This window comes from Danio rerio, chromosome 18 (genome assembly GCF_052040795.2).
Source record: "Danio rerio strain M-AB ecotype USA chromosome 18, GRCz13ab, whole genome shotgun sequence".
In the NCBI taxonomy this organism is placed as follows: Eukaryota; Metazoa; Chordata; class Actinopteri; order Cypriniformes; family Danionidae; genus Danio; species Danio rerio.
The window spans coordinates 44,914,032-44,931,057 of record NC_141038.1 but is presented as its reverse complement, the minus strand read 5'-3'; the positions used below and the strand labels follow the sequence as shown (position 1 = coordinate 44,931,057).

Genomic DNA, 17,026 nt, shown 5'->3' with positions numbered 1-17,026 from the left:
GGGGGAAACCGGATCACCCGGAAGAAACCCACACGAACACGGGGAGAACATGCAAACTCCACACAGAAATGCCAACTGACCCAGCCGAGGCTCAAACCAGCGACCTTCTTGCTGTGAGGCAGTCGTGCTACCCACTGCGCCACCACATCGCCGAACTAACTCATTCTGTAATTAGTCGGCCAACAGGAAGAATGTATTAGTGAGAAATAAAAAAAATATGTACACTGACCAATTGATTATTAAACATATCACAATACATACATATCGCAACATTACTACATACATTCACTCTGAAGCAACATATTATTTTATTTTTTGTGACAACCTTCATATTATAATTATTACTTCTAAAAATAAACATAAAAAATGGTGAAAAACTCTGTATGTGCCACAAATTTTGCTAACAAATTAGAATTTTTCCACAACATTCTTTCATTTTCTAATTTACTTTGTAACAGTTTTATTCAATGTCAAAACAAAGTGATTATTAATCGCGTGAAGCATTATTTCTTTAATCACGATTGAAAGCAGCACTTACCGAGGCGATAGTATTCAATCTCAAGGGGCAACGTAATGTTTGACAGATCCGTGTAGCGCTTATCCACATAGTTCTGTGCAACATTTGCATGATAAAATGCCATGAATCTAGCAATGAACGAAGTCACGAAAATGGCCAGCATTCCAAAATCCAGCAAATTCCAAGGCTCCAGTAGATATTCCCGAGGACCAAGAGACCAAATTTCTTTACATTCAGCCCAAATCATTCCTATAAGCAGAAGAAGAAAGTGAAAGATATTTAGAGATTCATTCTAAATTATTCTTGCATTTCAATTCATTTGGTGTCTTAAAAGTTAACATTATGCCCCTTTTTACAAGATGTAAAATAAATCTCTGATGTCCCTAGAGTGTGTATGTGAATTCTCAGCTCAAAATACCCTATAAACAATGTTTTATAACTCTTTGAACCTCCCCCTTTTAGGCTTTGATTCTAATTGTGCCATTTTGGTGACTGTGGCTTTAAATTGAAATGAGATTGTGTTCTTTTTAAAAGAGGGCGGAGCTACAGATGCCTATGTGTCAGCATAGTGGCGGATTCAAAAACGAGACTAATGTCCTATGCTAATGAGGGACAGGTTGTCACTAATGGGCGGGGCTTTGCCCTTCTGATGACACTTAGAAAAAGAGAATGTAAGTCAAAGTGTTTCTAGAAAATGAATACATGTTTACCATTAGAAGCTGGTTATATTGCCAGACTTTTGCCACACAACTGTGTTTAACCTCCTTATAAAAGTGATTTTTGCATAATAGGCGCCCTTTAATACAAAACATTTTAGTGTTATTTTCTAGATGAATAATATTGCTATTACTGATCATTTTTACTAATATGTGTATTAGATTGTGATGTGACAGATGTCAGACAGTTTGAAAAGTCCTGACCCTTCTGTGAATCAGTGTGTGTTAAGAACAGTCATTTGGAATTCATTTTAGTACATCATTGTGGGAACGTTCCTGAAGCTTGATGTCTAATGTGTCATCATTTACTCACCCTCATGTCATTCCAAACCCACATGTACTGGTCATACGGACCGATCTATTGTGTTTTATCCTTTTTGCTTAAAGGGTTGGTTCATCTTAAAATAAATTTCTGCCAGCATTTGTTCACCCTTCATTTGTTCCAAACATTTTTGAGTTATTTTTTTTAAACATTTAGCAATTTTCAACATTCATCAGAATATATTTAATGTTTAATAGAAGAAAGAAACACAAAAGCTTGGAATCACACAAGGGTAAGTAAATGGTGAGTGAATTTGTATTTTTGGGTGATCTATCCCCTTAAAATACTCTTCACACATTTACGTGAGAAATGTTTCACATATAGATTATTAGATAGTCCAAATGATACCGATTCATGAAACAACCAAGTCAAATTTCTGTGTTTGGTAGTCCAATATATGATGTTTCCATCTCTTAGTAACTTGAGTACAAATTACAGTCCTGTATTCTGAAAATGACCTCGTCAAGAAGACCGAACATCTACATAATTTTTACGAGATTTGTTCAGAAAAAAATAAAACATAAAAAAGTTAGCATTTTTATACCATACAGACAACCCAGGCTCATTCTGAAAGTGTAGCCCTATATACATTTCTGGAAAGCACCAAATACATTCCAGGAGGTACATTTTTTTGTTGTTTTTGTTTTCGCGAATCCACCAGAGGCCGCTGTGTACGCTTTTTGAGATCTCAAATTTATCTTGCCATTCGCACCTGCTGTTCTCACGTACTGTAAATCCACAAGAGGCCACTGCCGACTGACTGACTGACTAACCAATCAACTGACCCACCCTTCTTCTTCCCTAAACCCAACCGATAGTGTTTTCAACAGCACCAATTGACTTACCCACCCACTTCCCTAAACCCAGACAATAGTTTTGAAAAGCAATTGAGAAAAAGAAAAGCCCTCACCTGATTTTTACCACGTTGTCTGATTGTACCACATTCTCACTCTATTATTTATTTGTTTATTTTATTTTTTTTTATTCTATTTTTGTCTAACCCACTTTCTGGAACCTTTCTTTACTAGACTCGAACCCCGTCATCATGGTCAACTACTCGCTGCATCTCAAGTCTGCTGACATACATGTTGAGCTAACGGGACAAACTGCTAACAGCGGGAAAAGCTGTCCATACAGAGGTGAGTGGTCAACTGGTAAGCGTGAAGAGAAAGGCCATCATACTGCCCCATTCCGTTTGTTTTAAAAATAAAATGCATCCAAATGTACTTCTGGCTACATAACTTGCGGTCTCTAGAAATGTATATAGTGCTACATTTTCAGAATGAGCCTATGTTGCATACGGAAAAACCACATGAGCATCGTATGAGTTCGACATATTCAAAATAATTTGAAACACCAATATAAAAAATGGTTTCGAAACATTAAAAAAAAAAAAGTTATTACATTATCACCTTTTTTATCCCAAATGTTTCTAAACACATCTAAATTTCAATTGTGTCCACAAGTGATTTTAACATGTAAAGCTCATGTGTGGAAAGTCCTTCCAGCAATGATGTTGCATAAATTAATAGCTGAAACACATTAAAACCTTCTGATTTTCAGTAAACAGTCACCAATTTTTATGAGAAAATGAGCAACGTGATCATTCTACAAAATTTCTCCTTTTGTCAAGTGCTTTGAGTTTCTTTATTCTGTTGAACACTGTTGAATTTAAAGAAAGCTAAAAACCTGCAACCATTAACTTCCATAATGGGAAAAACAAATACTATAGAAGTCAATGGTTAGAGGTTTCCAACTATTTTTTTTATATCTTCTTTTGTGTTTAACAGAAGAAACTCATAAAGGTTTGAAACAAGTAATGATTGAGTAAATGATTACAGAAAGACATATTTGAAGAAAGTTAAAACCTGCAAGCATTGACTTCCATAGTAGGTAAAACAGATACTATTAAAGTATATAGTTACATGTTTCCAACATTTTTCAAAATATCTTCTTTTGTGTTTATTAGGAATAAAGAAATTCTCAAAGGTTTGGACCAAGTAAATGATGACAGAACTTTGAGTTTTGGCTGAAGTATGATTTGAGAGTATTGGATTTGATATAGAAAATCTAAATATTTGTTGTTTAAAACAGTGAGAGATGATGTCTGACCTACAACCCAGGAAATGATCAGCATTTCCATCCAGGTAAAAGGGGTGGTCTTCATGCGGAACAACTGGGATGGATGATCATGGACGGTCATGTTTGGTAAAAGAGAAGTTCCTTCAAAACGGTCAGCGGCGTTCATGATGAGAAGGCCAAGAAAGATCGTGAAAGACGCTGCATGTGCCACAAATTTAAGGAAGGGACCACGGATGATCTTCCCCAACTGGAATTGCAAAAACATTACACAAAACCTTTTTGCAAAATAATATTAGCATTATTGAAACAATCTTGCATTAAGAAGTCAAAAGCAGCATAGTTCATTATTATAATTCCTATGCAAAATTGGCTGCATGCACATATTTCATTTTAATTGGAATAAAATGATGAATTTAGCGTTTACATGAACACTAAATTAAGTTATCGAGATCATGTGCATTTATATGTCACTGTACTTGTTTCCCACTGTTTCTATTATAAATCTTATTTAAGTAGGAGACACCAAGCACATTAAAGGGTTAAATCACCCAAAAAAATAAAAATGTAAACATTATTTAATCACCCTTAAGTGGATCCAAACCTTTTTGAGTTTCCATTTTCTATTGCATACAAAACAAAATATTTTTTTAAGAAAGCTGAAAATCTGTAACAATTGACTTCCATAGTAGGAAAAACAAATACTATGGATGCCAGTAATTACATGTCTTCAGCATCTTTTGTGTTTAATAGAAAATAGAAAGTCATAAAGGTTTGAAACAAATAAAAGGTGAGTAAATGACAATAGAATTTTCATTTTTAATTTTCATCCCTTACAACTTTGTTTCACAGTGCGTATATTTATCAAACAGTAAAAGTGTCCATTTCCAGATGTTTACATAAATGTTTACACTGCAAAAAAAAATCCCACTAAAAGTTTTTGCCCATATCAAAAAAATTCTAAAACAGTTGGTCCAGGATGCATTTTTAAGCCTTGGTTGAGTTTGTAAGATGCAAAGCAATGTGTGCTTACGCTTCATTTGTGAAAAATCACGTTATTTTTTCATATATCTTACCTTGATTATATACAGCTACTCAGCTAACATAAAAATGACTGTCATATTTCCTAGTTCCTTCGAAAAGGCCCACCCTCATGAGGCTCTGATTAGTCACCTAACATAATGTGTTGTGATTTACGGATCGGCTCCACCTCACCAGGAAAAGCATCACGCCTCTAATAGCATGCGCTGTGCCTCGGCTGTGTAAATACTGTCAGTCAAAGTAGCTGTTAGCCATATCGGTTTGAGCCTGAATCAGACTGACAACGAAGAGGACAGATCTGAACCTCACGCCTGCTCTCTAAAATAAAGCCTGACAAGTGTTTTTCACATATATTCGGGTTATAAGCATGGGTAAGTTCTATGAAACGTTCACATATATTTTATGAGTTTGTTATTTGATATGTAGAACACAGGGAAAGCAGCTGCATAGAGAGACACTGCAATGCCGGTGAAGATTGTGGGTGTGTACGGCGATTTTACAGATAAATATGTAGCTAAATTTTTTACGGCGCCAAACAGCATTTCCCATTGTTTACATCCTTGTTTACGTCCTTGCTACAACGTACTGTTAACGCTAGAAACTATGCATGTAATAGATCCATTTTAACAAATAAAAACACTTAAAGGTTGTGATTCACAGTCCACAGCTTTGTCTATTATGGTTGGAGCTGCTCCTTCTTGGAGTTTTTTTTGCCAAACCCAGCACTGAATTGGGAGAAATTCTGGAAGGTGTCCTTTGTTAAATGCTAGAGCTATATCTTTTTATAATTCTCTGGAACATAATTAAAATTAAAGCACTTCTCTCTTTGTGCCGTGTCCTACGAAAGCCCAAATACAAAAAACAGGACAAGCTAAGTGGAAATAGCTGTGTTTGGACGCCATTTTTAGCTTCCTCTGCAATAACATTAGGGCCTCTGGCCATGCTCCTTCACTGCACAGGGTGTATGTGCATAACCTGAAGTGGTCTCATTAACTGTATGTATTGAACTTTATCCGTATTACATTAAGAGATGTTGTTTATGTTTACACAGCTACATTGCACATCAACTAAAGTTTAAAATATGATATCGTAATGGACCACCCCTTTAACCCTAGAAGCATTTTCTAGACAAGCAAAAATACTGTCTTGTTTTAAGAAATAATAAGTCAAAATTAAGTGAGTTTTTACTTAAAACAACCAAAATAATCAGCAAATGGAGTAAGAAAAATAATCTTGTTTTCACTTTGATATAAGATTGTTATGTATTTCCTTAAATTATTAAACAATAATACAAAAAAAATCTTATTTTAAGTAGTGAGTTTTTTCTTTGTTGCATATCCTTTCTGGCTTGCTGTGTGGAGCCATGCAAAGTTAGATTATGTAACAAAAATTATTTTTCTTACCCTATTAGCAGATTATTGAGCTTGTTTTAAGGAAAAACTCACTTAATTATGACATCCTATTTTTAAAAATTGAGGCAACAGTTTTTGCTTGTCTAGAAAATGCTTATTGGTTTAAGAATTTTTAGACATTTGGACTAGAAACAAGACAAAAACTAAGTAAGAAAATCATTTTTGCAGTGTTTTCACTCTTATTACTAACGGATGACTTGGTTGCATGCAAGCATAACCACTAGAGTGTTCTTTTCATACTTGTACACAGATATTCAAGGCCGTTGTGTTGACTAAAGGCTGACCTTGCTTGAGGGTGCTATCCAGTACAGTAGGGCCAGGATGGGAAGTCCAACCACCACCCCCAGAACCACCAGTAACTTGACCGCCGTGGTCTGCTGCCTGAGCCCAGACAGATTCTCATACCATATGGACAAAAGCTGCTGTTGGCAGTTTGGATGGGCTACAAACTGTGTGGGAAGCAGGCAGAGATACAGCAAACAGATGTGTTTATATTACTGTACCATCCAGCAGAGTAATGAGATCTTTGTATTTCAGGACCTGAGGCTACTTAGCTGAATCAATTTACCTAATAGCTGTATCAGTCACTGAAAACATTCCCTGTGATTTGAATATTTATTATGAAAGAAACTCACCTTTTTCAGCTCGTATTTGATGGCTAGCTTTAATCGAACTAGATTAGGTCTGTCACCCTTGTCAAAGTGGCCCCCTGCCTCTGTGTCTCCGTTTAAAATGGCTTCCACTTCCTCTGTATTGCGACACAGATCCAGAAGTCCAACTACAAAATCCTTACATTGCATAGACAGCGTCTTATAATCATTCTGTAAATGAAAGTTAGCATAGATATGTTTAAAATATACCAACAAATAACGTTTTCTCAGTGTTTTATATATAGTAACACTACAAATACTGCACTGGTATTAACAATACCAATGCTCAGGTTCAAAATATCTTCTTTACTTTTTCACAGAAAAGATATTACTGGTAATGTAGGAGATTTTAGAACCCAAATCAGCACGTTTAATATAAAATTTAGCTTGAAAGGAGTCTCCAGGTTATCCGGGTCACGGCACCAAATTGTTGAGAATTATGTGACATCAGCTCTGTGACTTCAAATTGTCATTGAGCTGAAAAAAGTCCACCTGGAGTGAAGTCTGAAATTTACTGAGCTTGAAGTTTCAAACTTGATTCGGGTGGATTTCGATCTCTATAAGCGACATGGCACCAGTAAGAATCACTGTTGTTTATACTCACAAGTTAATGATTTTAAAAAAATATAGAGGGATTCAACTTAAAGGGAGAGTTAACCTAAAAAAATGACTTGTTCCAAACATGTTTGAGTTACTTTCTTCTGTTGAACAAAAAAGTAGAAATTTATTTAATAATTATTTTTTAGGGGTTTTTCAACTTTTTTATTATGATAGGACAGTAGAGTTTTCAGACAGGAAAGCATTTGGACCAGAGGGAGTGGAAGGATCAGCAAAGGACCTCAAGCCGGGAATTCGGGTCACCGTGAGCACATCGGTGCTATGTCAGTGCACAGAACCACTAGGCTACTGGCGCCAACAACAGTAAATATTTTAAAGCAAGCTGAAACCATTAACAAACATACAGTAGTAGAATAAACAAATACTATGAAAGTCAATAGTTACAGGTTTTTGTCTTTCTTTAAAACATCTCTATTTCGTATTTAATAGAAATCCTTTAACCACATGTGCTACAGTTCATTCATTCATTCATTCATTTTTTTTCTTTTCGGCTTAGTCCCTTTATTAATCTGGGGTTGCCACAGCGGAATGAACCACCAACTTATCCAGAATATGTTTTATGCATTGGATCCCCTTCCAGCTGCAGCCCACCACTGGGAAACACTATACAATCACATTCACACACATACACTACGGACAATTTAGTTTACCCAATCCACCTATAGCGCATGTCTTTGGGCTGTGGGGGAAACCCCCCAGAGAAAACCCACACCAACAGGGGGAGAACATACAAACTCCACACAGAAATGCCAACTGACCCAGCTGAGGCTCGAACCAGCAACCTTCTTGCTGTGAGGTGACAGTGCTACCCATATCTCAAGTCATGCATCAGTTTAATGTTGCTGTAATTAATATTAGCCTGTATGAAAAGGGTCAGTTTTAACAGATGTGCAGGTAAATCTCACGCCTCTGGCCTCTTTATTCTCTCAAGCAACTGATGCAAGAAACTGTGGCCTTTAGGTACTTCTTAGCATGATCACGTCATGTGATATGTCAATTCAAATCTTATGATAAGCAGTGCGAATAGAAAGAGTGAATGTAATGGAGGCCAGATAGTAAGAACTGTATGAGTAAACTTCCTGGCCCTTAGTTAAACTTCACCATTTTACACAATGGTGAATAAATAATAAATAAATTAAAATGTCACCCATAAAAGTCCCACCCATAAACATAACCATCAGAAGCTATTGAAATTGTTTTAAAGCATCCCTCGAAAACACACTACCGCAAAACATCCCAATCAGCCTTTATTGTTGTACCAAAGACCCAGAATGTTCGGCTGTATCAAACGGCAATTTGAGCACCACTCGCTTACTACCTTAAAAGAACACTCCAGCTAAACAGTGAGTTCTACCATTTTTGAATCTATTCAACCAATCAGCTGAGTGCACTTTTAGCTTAGATTAGCATTGAATCGGATTAGACCATTAGCATCTCACTCAAAATTTTGAAAAAAATGGGTTCTGATCATTTTCCTATATAAAGCTTGACTCTTCTGCATGAGTGCGTTATGGGTTTACAGAGGCTGTAATGAATATGAACTTCCAAATCGTAAAGCACTCATCCAAAATGAAAATTAAATCAACACCACATCAATCGTGTGCATCAAGATGATAAAACATAAAATAAAACTTTTCCAGGGATTTCTCTGAGCTTATTTCTCACATTGCCTGCAAACAAATCCCACAGGTGAGCGGTCAATCACAAGACTGGCTTTAGCTGCCATCTGTCATGGGCTGAAGCATTTTGTGATCCAAGTCTAAGACAGAGGAAAAGCTTCTGAACCCACTTGAAAACATACAATATTAATTTACAGTATTACATTTTTTAATATGTTTTTAAATCATAACCTTCAATGGGAAAGTATATACTTGACTAATTTTAACTAGTTAATAAATATAATATTGATCTGACAAACTGTTAAATATGACAAAGGAGCGTTGGGTGGGCTATGATATTAGCACCTGAAAATAGACCCCAGAATGTAACTACTGTAGGTAACAGCGCTGTGCAATATTGTGCCTGATGCAGCTTTGGTATGGCAGCAATGTTCCTTGATGATCACACCAGAATGAGAGTATAGTTCCTAGCCACATCAGCCTAGAAAATATGACCTTTTCATTATAAACGATGTAACTACAGAAAAGTCAAGCTTTAAATAGGAAAATTATATTATAATTATATTATAAAATTATAAAAACTATAATCTTTTTTGAATTGTGTTTGAGGGAAATGCTAATAGTCTAATGTGATTCCATTATTTATGCTAAGCTAAGCTAAGCTAAATGTGCTATTGCAAGATCCTGAGATCGGCAGAATGAATTAAAAAATGGTAAAACTCAACTCGAGGGGTGTTCATTAATGAAAAAAGTACAGTAGCGCTCCTTTAATGAAAGATATTGTAAAGTTCCAAAAACAATTCTTCTAGAGTTTCCTATATTTTCATTAAGGCTTGGAAATGTAATTGACATGATAATGCACAAGTCCCAGCAGATACTTTTTTTTCTTACTTCATAGAAAATAGTCTTACCATCTGTTAGAGAATAAATCCTCATATAAAACCTTAAACCTGTCAATAATAATATAAGCAAGAAGAGCTAAGCCACCCACTCGATGGCAAAGGCTGCAGACTCATCAACTACCAGGCAAGACTGTACACCCACAGCCATATGCACTCTGTATAAAAAAAGTTTAATAAAAAAAAAAAAGCACTGAATCACAACTTTTTAATTCATTAGCCGAATCTAAATTATTAATTTTCTGTCTAATTTTGCTGATTCCCTTCATCAGGGGAGCCCAAATTCTGTCCTGGAGGGCTGTTGTCCTGCATAGTTAAGCTTCATCTTCCTTCAACACACCTGCTTGGAAGTTTTGAGTATACCTAGAAATAGCTTAATTAGCTACTTCAGGTGTGTCTTACTGGGGGGTTAGAACTAAACTTTGCAGGACACTGGTCCTTAAGGACCACGTTTGGGCACAAAAAAAACAAAAACATATGGACTAAAAAATACCATATGCACAAAAAAAAACAAAAAAAAAAAACACCCAAAACATTTGATTAGGCCCAGGGTGGGTAGCACAATTGCCTCACAGCAAGAAGGTCTCTGGTTCGAGCCCCGGGTGGAAGTTGGCATTTCTGTGTGGACTTTGCATTTTCCCCCTGTGTTTGCAGGGGTTAACTCCGGGTGCTCCGGTTTCCCCCACAGTCCAAAGACATGCGGTACAGGTGAATTGGATTAGCTGTACTGTAAGTGTATGTGTAATAAGTGTATGTGTGAATGCAAGAGTGTATGAGGTATGAGTGTTTCCCAGAGTTGGGTTGTGGCTGGAAGGGCATCCGCTGCATAGAACATATGCTAGATTATATGTTGGCGGTTCATTTAGCTGTGGTGACCCCAGATTAATAAAGGGACTAGCCGAAAAGAAAATCAATGAATGAAAAAATATTTGATAAGTAATTCTGTTTTAATTTAATCCAAATTTAGAAATCAATCACTGCCACAATTTACAAACAATTGCTAGCGACCGACACAAATCAGTGACAGAACCCTAACTTCACATATTTGTGTAAGTTTCACTACATGTTTGTGTCGATTTAAATAGTGTAAAGATGATTCCTTAATAGTTTATAAACTATTTGATTTTAAATTATTTGTATTTAAATTATTTATATCCATCTATCTAGCTAGTTATTATCATTAACATCATTTATGTTATATATATATATATATATATATATATATATATATATATATATATATATATATATATTATTACTATTATTAATAATAATAATTAATAGAAATTGCGAGGCAGTGGCGCAGTGGGTAGCACGTTCGCCTCACAGCAAGAAGGTCGCTGTGGCGACCCCGGATGAATAAAGGGACTAAGCTGACAAGAAAATGAATGAATGAATTATTAATATATTTTTACCTTGATAAATATGTGTGAGTGAAAAAAGAGGCTTTTGCAAAACATTATCTCTACCTTTAGATGCAGGGGATGCTGAAGAGCTCAGCTGAACTTCTTATTGCCACATTTCAGAATATGTACAGTCTGGCTGAGCTGTTTTGTACGTGGACATTTCAAACTGCCCCAACATCGTACCCTCATCAACAAGGCCCCATGAACAAACACAAGAGTGGGGGTGTTTCACAATTACCTGACTGGAGTAGGTTCAAACACATGGGTTTTGTTAAAAAAAAAAAGCCTATAAAACTGCCAAACTAATCCCAAACCCACCCAAATTTTGTCAACCCGCCTAATTAATTTTTTACACCCACAATCAAATTCAAAAGCGCCAAACTGGATGAGAAAACACCCAATCTGGCAACACTATTAACTAGTGTAACTAGTTCTATTAACTAATAAATGATGTCCATCTTCTCAACCAATCAATTCTCATGCTTACCTTAAACTCTTTTTCTATGTTGGCAAGTACAGCCAGTTCATTGCTGAGCTCTAGAGCCGTTAGTACTGGGTCCTCGCTGGACAGGGACAGATAAGCTGGACTTGCCAGCCCCTTGTAGGCATTGATTCTGGAGCGTGAGTGGCTAAAAGAGTCATGCCTCTGGTGATAAAGACAGCCGTTGCATTTGCAGAAGTAGTCATGTGGGCGCGCAATGCGGGCACCCTTCCTTAGGAGAATGTGCACAATCTCGTATTCGTGGCAATGAGAAGCTAATATAATGGGTGTGATATCATGGGAAAACCGAGTACCGTCCTCGTCATAGGCAAAGAAGTCATCTTGAGTCTCTGCCTGAAGGGGGCTGCTGGTGAGTTTGGTTGTGTCAGCAAAGGCCTGGTGGCTCAAAATGGCCTCCACAATACGAATGTAGCCTTTGCTTATGGCTAAAAGCAGAGCATCACCTATGCGGGCCAGGTTCTCCTTCTTCAGCAAGAGTTCTGTCACTTCAAGGTGCTCATTGGCAACTGCGAGTTGCAATGCATTCTGGCCCATGTAGTCCACACAGTTGACATTAAGTTCTGGGAGTTCTTCTAGCATCCTACGGATGACAGGGATATTTCCATATTCAGCTGCTTCTAGGAAACGCTCTTCAGTTGGGGATAGATTGTTGTAACGGGCATTGAACATGTAAGCCGGTCTTCGCATAGCCATGCGACGGCTTTTAGCCAGTGCATGCCTGTGAATGTCATCATTGCTCCACCTATTCCAACAAAGACAAACCAAATCAGAGAACCAGTTTTTGAAGCAAAATTGATTACATGAATTCCTATTGAAAATAATTCCTATTGATTATCCCTAGCAAAATTGGCAGAAAAACAACTCAATTATGCTTTGGGTCATCCAGCTTTAATAAGTCATTTCTATTGCATTGATCCCCATATTAATTTTAATGCTATTGAAGTATTGAACACGTCTCCATGTTTCTCAGAAAACATATTTCTAAAGGTGCTGTTGACTTGAAATTTTCACCAGATGTTGATAGCAAAAGAATCCATATACGCAAAGAAAACAAACATAATTAGTTTACAAATGAAGTTATGTGTAGTAAAATGAAATGACGTAGGGGAAAAGCATTGAACAAATGAAGAAGAGGAGGTGTAGAAAGGCAGTGAAAGCCCAGACAGCAGCTGAAATCTCTCAGTAGTTCTTCAGCGACCCTCTGTCCTTTGTCATTGTAAACTAACATTTGTTGCTTCAGTCCATCATTAGCAAACTGATGAAGATGAAACCAGGGTGGACATTTCAACAAGACAATGATCCAAAACACAGCCTAAACTCTCGAATGGTTTAAGAGAAAAAAAATCAAGCTGTGGAATGGCCCAGCCAATCACCTGACTTGAACCCAATATACAACACAACTTTGTTTAGACCCACAGAACCATCAAGATTTTGACAGTCTGTTGAAGTCTGTGAAAAACTCACACTAAAGCAATTCAAGTGACTTCATTCTCAATATGAGAGGTGACTTTAAGCTGCAGTCCCCAAAAAGTCTTTTATATAAAGTATTAAATACATTTCAGTTTTAATATTCAGTTCAGGACTTACTCCTTGTGTCATTCTATTGTTATTACACATAAGTAATTTTTCAAAATAAAAAAATGTTTTATTTTTATGTTTGTATTGTTTGTATTTTTACCAAAATCTGGTTCAATTCCATGTTAACAGCTCCTTTAGAAATATAGTTCCCAGGAAAAAAACATGACATGTTCAACGCTTATTTTCCCTGCCGTATTTAAACTGATATTTCAAGAGATTGGTGATAACATTGCCGTCAGTTTTATCTGAAAAAGATAGAAGTGAATCAAGCTACTTTTATTATTTGGTTGCTGTTGTATTATGCCAGTTCAGAGATTAAATGTGCAATAAGCGATGCTTGAAGTTTAATGCTCAATCAAATTGAATATTATACACAAATGGATATTATATGCTCATAATCTATCTTTCTGATTATATTTAAAATCATGAAAATGGAGTTTTTATCCAACATGCAAACTAATTTTGAAAAAGCATTCTTTGCGTAACATCTGATATTTAGGCTAGTTCAAAAAGTTGTTTAAAAAGACAGAAACAGATGTATATGTCAGGAAAAGGGTAAAGGCAGAAGATGTGCCTGAATAACTGCATTTAAATTGCCTAATTTATTTTTAAATTATTAAATTTTTAAATTATAAGCTTTGTTTCTGTAGCAATGACAGTACTGAATCAGAGATTGATGAGCCCTCCCACACTAATGCTGTCTTAGATTTTTCAAGGAGCATCTAACTATAGTAAAATCTTAGATACACTTCAATTTTGGGTATTTACATTTCATTTTTTTATAAAACAAACATTCATTTCATTTACAAAAAATGACCAATGGGTAAAATACAGACCTCAAATGTTTAAAAGGCTAATACCTCAAATGCTGAAGTAAATATCCTGTAATATTTAGTTTTATTTAACTTTTTTTTATAAGATATTTAACAAAAACAGTACAATACCAATAAAAAGAAGAAAAACATTATACAAAATAATTGACATTAGCCCCCTCACCCCAAAAAAAAACTAAACAAAAAGGGAGGGATCGTCTCAGTTACCAAATATACATATATATGACATATGTAGCATAAACATATAAAAAAAAAAGGATGACAGTATTCACGTTTTTACAAAGTCAGGTGTCATGAATATATGGGTTACAGATGAAAATTTACAGAGGTAAAATGCTACATTTTCAAGAAAGAGTCTTAAAATAGGTCCCCATGTGGTTTCAGCTTATTTCTGTGAAGTTTTAAGACGTAGTTGTTCCATTTGAATGACATAAAGCAGCTCATTCAACCATCTCTTAAAACAGGGAGCCTTTGGACATCTCCAATTAAGTAAGATCATCTTTTTAGCTGTAATCATGCCAACCATCAGGGCTTGAAGGAAAAGTGTCTATTATATTAGAATATCAAGAAATAGGCAAATTATAGTCAGGTTGGATACTAGTTCCATAAGTACTGGAAAACAATTAAAAAAGGCTGGACCAAAACTCATAAAGAACAGGACAAAACCAAAATAAATGTGCCAAAGTCCCCTTTGCCTCACCACATCTGTCACATTTAGAAGATTTTACTTAATCAAGTTTTAGAGAAATTAAGGCAATGTAAAACTTAAATTGAATTAATTTATTGAAGCTTTTTTTATTCTCGACAGGGCTTCTTGTCAGATCTCATCAGCCACTTCTTCATTTAAATCCATGGCCCAAGCTGTCTTAATGTGCTTAGTGCAAATTGGACCCTAAAAGACACGAACAAAGCTTGATATCAGATGTCTAGTATTAGGGTTCAAGAATAAAAGAGAAGTAAATATCTTAAACTGATCCTGTTTACGAAACGTTTGACTGAAAATAGCATTTGAGAGTTATGATGTCAGCAGTGGTGTAAAGATTAGATTTACAGTAGAAATACTGTAATTGAGTAGTTTTTCTCAGAAATTGTCATTTGATAAGTAGTTTTAAAACAGTGTACTTTTACTTTCCCTCGAGTATGTTTTTAGTGCAGTATTGGTACATTTACTCCATTACTTTCCTTTAATCTGCAGTCACTACTTTATTTTTTCTTGTCTATGGGGATTAGAAAAATCAGTCCTGTAATTCCTGTCAAATCACACTAAGAAGGTAAATCGCATCATAATGGATTACCTCAATAGGTGCTTTATAATTGCAGCAAACAAGAAGCATTAAAAGTGTCCAAGTAAATATCCAAAATCTTAACATGCAATGGTTCTCAAACTGTGGTACGCAGGCTTCTTTCTAGTGGTATGCTGAGAAATCGCTGAAAATTTTCAAGTAAAATTAACACACTTTTGATTTTAATAGGCTAAACTTTTTATTTTATTTTGATTTATCTAATGTTAGTTATGTATTCAATCATTAAAGGTTATTTTCCTCCCTATGCTTGTAACGGCTGTTGGGGGTATATTTCGTATAGCCCCAAGTGGGCCCCACACGGGCCATTCCAGTTGGGCCCCACGTGGGCCAGCCCAGATGGGCCCACATGTTGGATTTTGGTTGCCACACCTGACAAATAAATGTCAGCATTTGACCTCAATATGGTGTTGGTTTAAGATGTTGGCTCGAAACTGGATTTTGGTCACTTTCTTACACAACCTAAAATCAACCAAATAAATGTCATATGACACTGGCTAGACATTGAATTTTGGTCACTTCACATCACAAGCTAAATCTAAACTAATATTAACGTCTCGTGTGCATGCTGAGCAATAACTAATAGCACTACAGAATGTTACGTGTACACACATCCACAAATTACATCTAAATGCATCAGCTTTTTACAGCAGAATACTTACTACTGTTGAGTACTTTTGAAAGGTCTATTTCTGCTCATACTTTAAATAATATTTACAACAGATACTTACAGTACTTGCACTACATATTTAGTCAAATAATGGTACTTTTGCTTAAGTATGATTTTTTCCACTACTGGATGTCAGTGTATATGAGACTTTTCTATATATCAATTTTAATATGCATTTTTAAGATCAATTATTAAGGCAATGCAACAAGTAAGAGTTTGTCAAAGAGAAGGTGCTGCTAAACCAAAGAAAGAAAGAAATTACGGCAAATGGAACTAAAACATAAGGTAATCAGTAGGAATGTCTTATTACTTTGAGTCACTTGATTATAGGCTACGTTTTTACATTTATATATTAAATTAATTGTGCAGGCACACCATAATCTCCAATAAACACAACTTACCTTTTGCAGTACCGGGGATACTTTTCGAAGTCGGCGTTCATCCGTTGATGGACAGAGGAGTGTTTGGCAGAAGTGTGATCAGTGGACATCGGTTTGCTGTCTTCATGAATCTCTCACTCCAGAAAAAGCAGTTAGAGAACCGCTTTACTTCAGGAGTAGAAGTAGGTAGAATCACGCAAAGTTTGGCCAAATTCTTCTTTTTCAGGAAATTTCCGAATTTTGGTGTCGGTCTCTGCAAATTACACGCGGTCCTGGAAAGCTGAGTGTGTTCATCAAATCAAGCTTAATGTCACGGCTGCATCATTACGAGAAATTTAGTGATAACCAAGTGGAAGCCTAGCCTATACGTCTTAAATAATGTGGAAACTGCAAAAAAATCAACAAAATATCATTACAGCGATCTCTCACATGAGTTGAAGAGTCTTTAAGAGGGAAAAATGCTGTTTGATTCTGTGTGGAGCG

The 17,026-nt window shown here is 35.9% G+C and overlaps 1 protein-coding gene across 1 annotated transcript in view; it reads right to left on the bottom strand.

Moving 5' to 3' along the window:
- Positions 1–16,990, bottom strand: part of trpc6b (transient receptor potential cation channel, subfamily C, member 6b) — a 34,053-nt gene extending 17,063 nt beyond the window's left edge. The window contains exons 1-6 of the mRNA XM_087293380.1: positions 16,565–16,990; positions 11,767–12,523; positions 6,723–6,908; positions 6,372–6,536; positions 3,668–3,884; positions 539–766 (exon numbers count right to left, since the gene is read on the bottom strand). Of these exons, the coding sequence (XP_087149506.1) occupies positions 539–766; positions 3,668–3,884; positions 6,372–6,536; positions 6,723–6,908; positions 11,767–12,523; positions 16,565–16,653 (1,642 nt within the window). The 5' untranslated portion in view covers positions 16,654–16,990. The remainder of the gene's footprint in view (positions 1–538; positions 767–3,667; positions 3,885–6,371; positions 6,537–6,722; positions 6,909–11,766; positions 12,524–16,564) is intronic.
- Between the last annotated feature and the right edge of the window lie 36 nt (positions 16,991–17,026).